Source organism: Bidens hawaiensis, unplaced genomic scaffold, assembly GCF_021521415.1.
Source record: "Bidens hawaiensis isolate Kalapana, Puna unplaced genomic scaffold, B.hawaiensis_p1.1 tig00045353_1, whole genome shotgun sequence".
In the NCBI taxonomy this organism is placed as follows: domain Eukaryota; kingdom Viridiplantae; phylum Streptophyta; class Magnoliopsida; order Asterales; family Asteraceae; genus Bidens; species Bidens hawaiensis.
Genome location: NW_027498061.1, coordinates 50,311 through 57,788, shown reverse-complemented (window position 1 = coordinate 57,788; position 7,478 = coordinate 50,311). Strand labels below are relative to the sequence as shown.

The window sequence follows — 7,478 nt, the reverse complement described above, 5'->3', positions numbered from 1 at the left end:
GAAAAAAACATATTTGTAAAATTTGTTTATCCTTTATCGACTTTCACTCAAACTCCTACTCTCCATTTCTGTTCATTTAAATATCTTTTTTTTTCTTGTTTTATTATTTTCTTCTCTTTCTCTCATTTGCAAAAAAGGAAATAAAATATGGAAAATACCGTTGAAAAAAATACGAAAAATGAGAAATGAGTCCATAATTTCCGCAATATATTTGGTTAAGATAGAGATTGGAGTGAGATGCATGTTGATGATTTGAGTATGTCACGAAACAATACAAGTTAGGAGGGTGTGGAAAGTGCACGTTTGTTCGAGACACTTGTACTTTCTTGCACCAACGACCCATGTTTCCAAAGCACGAAACCCCCTAGAGACAAGGAGTACCAAGGGGCAGCACCAATGGCTGGTCAAAAGGGCTATAAACCTTTGGCGATGGCTAGCAACTCGCCCCCACGGTGAAAATCGATTACCTAACTGAAAAGTCTTTGCAAGTTGCTTTGTGTTTGCATGATTGATGAAAAGTAGTATGACTACTTGTGTTTAGCAACAAGTTGGTCCATTAGTGGCACTTTTGAACATCATCAGAGCCGTCTTAGAGCATGTTCGGGCTAAGCAATCGTGCAAAGCCCATCAAGGTTTGAGGCCGATAAGTTTTTAATTTCTTTTAATATATTTGATATATTATATGAGTTTTTAATTTCTTTTAATAAATTTCGAGGCTCATTTTTATATCTCGTGCAAAGCCCACGACGACCATCATGCTCTTAGAGACGGCCCTGAACATCATCTATTATCACAGCAACTTCTGTAATTAAGTTAGTGCTTTAGACCAATCATATGTGTTAATTCAGTTACTATTGAAGGCTTTCTTGCTAACATAAATTACTATTGAAGGCTTTCTTGCTAACATAAATTACTTAACTGTAACTGAAATAAGTGCCAAACTTTTTAAGCACCAACCATTTTTAACCGTAAATTAACACACTTTTCACGAAAGGGTATGCCCTTTCAATTATAACCACAAGTCTTTGTTCGTCTTATTTTTAACAGTTTTTCACAACCGAAGATCTCAACGCCCATTCTTTTTGTCTTTGAACTAGGATTTGGAACCCCGCAACTCAATTTGAATGTAACAAAAAAACTAATGACAAATTAAATTTAATCGAAACCAAGAAATAGATGTAACGAAACACATTTTGCTAGCAACCCGTTTACCTAAAGGGGTTGCATTTGGGTGAATGTTAAGTGTTCACGCGTTGAGGAATTTAACCGAATATAGTCTCCATCCCATTCAAGCTATAAAAAATATGGAGCAAAAGGCTCAGACAACGTTATCGCCTATCAACTTGGCTACGAATCACATTTTAACAAAACTAAGAGCACACGATGCAAACAACATGAGAAACCTATTAAAGTAAGATACCTTGTAGTCAAGCAGGACAAACAACTTCATTGAATGACAGTGAACATTATTAAAACAAGATAAACGACTAATGTGATATGACAAATTTTAGCTATTCAAATTAGTTGACCAATAATAATAATAATAATAATAATAATAATAATAGTCGTACATATATTAGGCAACTTTGTATATTTAGTAAATTAAGAATTAGTCTCAAATTACAAGATTTGTATTGTATTATAAATACACATTATGTGGGATGAAATAAGGGGGGCAATTATTCATTAATTATCATGGTATCATTCCTCTAACATCCTAACCCTACCCCTCAACCGGTGCCTCTCACTGCCGCCGGTCTTCTTCCTCCCTTCCTCTCACATTCTCTTCATCCATTATCCCCTATTCAGGCTGCCATGGATCCCAAACTCCATCCAGCCATGACCATCACCAATATCCGCAATTTCATTCCCATGGTTTTGGAAAAGGAATCGCCTCACTTTACCACATGGCTGGAACTTTTCCAGATACACTGTCGAGCCTACGAGGTCATCCAACACCTCTCCCCAAAGCCTGCCGAACCCGCGTCTTCTTCGTCCTCTGAAACGACGGACGCTGACCCGAAGACAGCCCTTTGGTCTCGGCTGGATGCTCTTGTGCTCCAGTGGATATACGGGACCATCTCGACTGATCTCCTACACATCATCTGCGTCCCTGGTCAGTCGGCTTTTGAAGCCTGGACTGCGCTTCAGAAAGAATTCAATGATAATAGCCACACCCGTGCCATCTTCCTTGGCCAAGAATTCGCTAATCTGAATCTCGCCAACTTCTCTTCTATGTCCGCTTATTTACGGCATGCGAAACAGTTGGCTGACCAACTACAAGGCCTCGGGTCTCCCATCGACAACCGTATGCTCGTGCTACAAGTCCTCACAGGCTTGACCGAACAGTTTGATGGAATATCCACAGTTCTGCAAAACCGTGATCCACTTCCGGATTTTTCTGAAGTTCGTTCCCGTCTCACCAACGAAGAAGCCAAGAAGAAGCGCCAATTAGCAGCGGCTGTACAGCTCTCGGCTACTGCCTTAGCCGCTGTTGCAGCATCTCAGCCATCCACCGACGCTGCTGCAAGTAACCGGAATAGGTCTCGGGGTCGTGGACGGGGTCGCCCGCGTAATAATAATAATAACAGGAACCGCTAGCCTTAAGCATCTCCAAACCACCCCTATATTGTTTTTCCAACTTCCTGGACAGCCAACTAGTGGTCGCAACTGATGAACAATTCTTCTCAAAAGTGGTCGCAGCCATCCTCGGGTCGTCCACCTTGTCCGTATCCATCCAGGCCAAACCAACAAAACAGCCAGGGTATATTAGAAGCTCATCCGGATCAGGCGAACTACTCCTACACCCCTACGGACATCGAACAAGCTCTCTATACGATGACTCTCAACCCACCCGATCATGGCGTTATGGACACCGGTGCCTCCTCCCACTCAGCCAACCAGCAAGGTATATACTCCCCGTCCAAGTTTAATACGTGCACTAATAAATTTATAATTGTTGGTAATGGTCAATCTATTCCAGTTGTGGCACAAGGCAACCAAGTCCTACCACCACCCTTTCCACAATTAAAATTAAACAATATCCTTTTTGCCCCGCACATCATCAAAAACTTAATTTCTGTTAGACGACTAACCACTGATAACCTTGTTTCTATTGAGTTTGACCCTTTTGGTTTTGTTGTGAAGGATCTCAAAACTCGGGCGCCCATCCTTAGATGCAACAGCACCGGCGATCTTTATCCGCTCACCGCTCCTCTCCACACTACTTCCAACCAACCATCCTCCTTCACCATCATCACACAAGATCGCTGGCATCAACGTCTAGGACACCCGGGAAATAGTCTTTTACATTCTTTAAAATTGTCGTCTTTCATTAATTATTCCAAAATAAATAACACTTTGTGTGAACTATGTGTTTTTGGGAAGACTAAACTTCCTTTTTATGATTCTATGAATTCTACTTCTATGCCTTTTGATATTATTCATAGTGATTTATGGACCTCCCCCGTCCTTAGCACGGGAGGTCACCGATATTATGTGTTGTTTCTTGATAATTGCACAGATTTCTTATGGACATTTCCCCTTTCCCATAAATCACAGGTTTTTGCCACTTTTAAATCCTTTTACACCCACGTCAACACCCAATTTGAGAGAAGAATAAAACAATTCCAATGCAACAATGGAACCGAATATGCTAACAACAACTTTTACACTTTTTGTGACACAAATGGCATGCATTTTCGGTTTTCTTGTCCGCACACCTCCTCTCAAAATGGCAAAGCGGAACGCAAAATCCGCACCATCAATAACATGCTTCGCACCCTTCTCGCGCAAGCATCGTTACCTCCTAACCTTTGGCACCATGCCCTTGCCACCGTCACATACTTATTAAACATTCTGCCCACCAAAACACTAAACTTTAAATCCCCCACCTCCCTCTTATACAATTGTCAACCGGAATACGACCATCTACGTGTTTTCGGTTGCCTATGCTATCCCATAACACCCTCCACAACCATCAATAAATTAACCCAACGCTCACACCCGTGTGTTTTCATTGGTTATCCTCCAAATCACCGTGGCTACAAATGTCTAAACCTCTCCACCAATCAAATCTTTATCTCCCGACATGTCAAATTTGAGGAAACCATTTTCCCATTTGCAATACAGTCCCCAACCACAGCCCACACGTATGACTTCCTAAACCCAACCTTAAACCCTCTAATATGGTCACATGTCTCCCCTGGCCCAACCGGCCCACTGCCGCCCCAACAATCCCCAGCCCAAACCTCCACCACCCAACCTAATAACTCTACCCCAACCCACACTTCAACCGACCAGCACACTACCCAATCCCCTACTGCCCAAGGCCCATTATCACCCTCTCATTCGGCCCAGTCCTCAACCACTCCCTCAGCCCACTCTCTTACCCCACCACCCTCACAAACTCACACCCCTAACACCTCTACCGCTTCTACTACACCCGGCCCATTCACCAACCCATCGCCTAATCTACCCGATCCCGTACCAGCCTCAAACCCACCCCCTGCAGCAGCCAATACCCATTCTATGCGCACCCGCTCCATGAGTGGCATTGTCAAACCCAAGCACCTTTTCAACCTCAACACCACTACTCTTCAACCAATTCCGAAAAATCCCAAGGTTGCTTTGTCCACTCCAGAATGGTATAGTGCCATGACCAACGAATTTAGTGCCCTTATTAAAAATAAGACCTGGGAGCTTGTACCTCGCACTCCCGACATGAATATTATTCGTAGTATGTGGCTATTTAAACACAAGTTCAGGTCTGATGGCATGTTGGAACGGTACAAGGCTCGGCTCGTTTGTGATGGCCGTGGTCAGCAGGCAGGTATAGATTGTGGCGAAACATTCAGCCCGGTTGTTAAACCGGCCACTATTCGACTTATTTTGTCACTGGCTCTGGCTCAATCCTGGCAGATCAATCAACTGGATGTCACTAATGCTTTCTTACACGGCACTCTACATGAGACAGTCTATATGCATCAACCCATGGGGTTTCGCGATCGAGACTACCCTGATCATGTTTGTCGCCTGAAGAAATCCTTATATGGTCTGAAACAGGCCCCTTGGGCGTGGTACCAACGGTTCACTGATTTTGTTCTTTTGCAGGGTTTCCGCCAAAGTAAATGTGATAACTCCTTGTTCATATATAACCAGGGTCGTGACATTGCGTATCTCCTGATATACGTCGATGACATCATACTTACTACCTCCAATGAAGCTCTTCGGGGTCGACTAATGTCCAGTCTTGCAGGAGAATTCTCAATGAAAGACTTGGGGCCCTTGTCCTACTTTCTGGGTATACAGGTGACTCGTACAGGCAACAATCTCTTTCTCTCGCAATCGGCCTACGTCAAAGACATCATCCATCGTGCGGCTATGGATTCATGTAAGCCGGTTGCCACACCAGTCGACACGCAACCCAAGCTCAGTGCAGACACAGGTCCCCTTCATGATGATCCGTCCGCTTTTCGTTCTCTTGCAGGTGCCCTACAGTATCTCACGTTTACACGCCCCGACATCTCCTATGCAGTGCAACAAATTTGCATGCACATGCATGCTCCTCGGGCTACTCACTGGAATGCCTTGAAACAAATTATCCGGTACATTCAGGGAACACCTAATCTTGTGCTTCACCTGGGTCCCTCTGACACTGGTTCTCTACGCGCTTATACAGATGCGGATTGGGCTGGATGCCCTGACACGAGACGCTCAACATCAGGTTACTGTGTTTATCTAGGCGACAATCTCATTTCCTGGTCCTCTAAACGGCAGTCTACCATCAGTCGCTCCAGTGCAGAGGCTGAATACCGTGGAGTTGCTAATGTTGTCGCTAAAATCTGCTGGCTGCGTAACCTTCTTCTAGAGCTCCAACGCCCACTGAACCGTGCAACTATAGTTTATTGCGATAATGTTAGTGCTATCTATCTGTCGGGTAACCCGGTTCAGCACCAACGCACTAAACATATCGAGCTTGACATTCATTTTGTTTGGGAACAGGTTCAAAAAGGAAATGTTCGTGTGGTTCATGTGTCGTCTCGCCATCAAGTTGCTGACATCTTCACCAAAGGCTTGCCACACGTCCTCTTCGATGACTTTCGATCCAGTCTAAGCATCGGTCCTCCCTTCGCTTCGACTGCGGGGGAGTAATAGTCGTACATATATTAAGCAACTTTGTATATTTAGTAAATTAAGAATTAGTCTCAAATTACAAGATTTGTATTGTATTATAAATACACATTATGTGAGATGAAATAAGGGGGGCAATTATTCATTAATTATCAAATAATAATAAAGAAAACATGTTCTCACCATGGCAAATGAAATCCCAATAAGGCAATAACTAATTGATTTTAAGTACAAACCCTTGCAGCACACAACAAAAGAAACCATAATTCAATTGATACATATTTTCCCTCAAAATATATTACTCAATTAACAACAATCAGTGAACATCACATGAAACCACAACTGAAGTGTGGGCATTTCATCAAACTACTCATGAGCGTCACACGGAAACGAAATAGAAAAATGTGCAGTATCAAACACTAACACCTTAAGAAACACGTGTATGACGGAACAACACGGTAAATCTGATTCACCACAAATAAGCATCGTAGGAATGAACTGTTGTATATTTTGGGTGGTCTATAACCAAAATCAATCAATTAAACAAGCAAACAAACCTGGTAGTCTTGTATGCCATTGTAGATGAAGAAATTGCAACATGGATTATTCTCTGAATCGTGTAATCACTATTAGATAAATCTATTTGTGGGTTACACACAATGATTTATCGGATAAGACAGAGAATTTCTGCACATGGAATTGAATTTTGATTGTTCTATGTATATCGATGAAGAACCAGAGAACCCTGTAACGGTTGTTCTCATCTATCTCAATCGATCGATAACATATTAAAACAAGGAAAAAACCCCATGGCCAAAATAATACCATAGGCCTTTATATTAACTGATCCATCATATTGTTTTTATTAAAACAATAATCCCTAAATCAATTAAACCCAATTAACATAACACTTAAGCCCAAGTTTTAAAATAATAAATCCAATGTTATTGTAAAGCCCAAATAACATTAGAATTAAATCGAGCATGCACTCTCGCGTCACCTAACTCGTTTAATCTCTAACGTTATTTCCTCGATCGATAAGTTAATCCAATAACACTAAAATAACCAACATGAACTACATGCAGTAGAACTTGTAAACAAAATTGAACACCCAATATCTGTAACAACAATGTACAATGATTTATCCACAATGTACAACGTTGTAATGCAACCTTCACCCGTAATTGTATATTTTGTCTTTGAATTATCCAATTGAAATTGTAATTGTACTATCAAAATATTTTAACCAGAGTAATAATCTTCTGTCAGAAACATCCAGGGCTATACCAAACTAGAAATACTATGATGTAGAAGGTTTATAGAATATAAACAAAGTAGAGAGGTAA

General features: G+C 41.8%; 1 protein-coding gene across 1 annotated transcript; it reads left to right on the top strand.

Annotated features, from left to right (window-relative positions):
- Nucleotides 1-1,839: 1,839 nt before the first annotated feature.
- On the top strand, nucleotides 1,840-2,601 carry LOC143595582 (uncharacterized). The gene has a single exon (XM_077074565.1). The coding sequence runs from the start codon at nucleotides 1,840-1,842 to the stop codon at nucleotides 2,599-2,601; it is 762 nt and encodes a 253-aa protein (XP_076930680.1).
- Nucleotides 2,602-7,478: the final 4,877 nt, after the last annotated feature.

Excerpts from the sequence above, each read along its gene's own strand:
- LOC143595582 (XM_077074565.1), top strand. The coding sequence starts at position 1,840 with ATGACCATCACCAATATCCGCAATTTCATTCCCATGGTTTTGGAAAAG.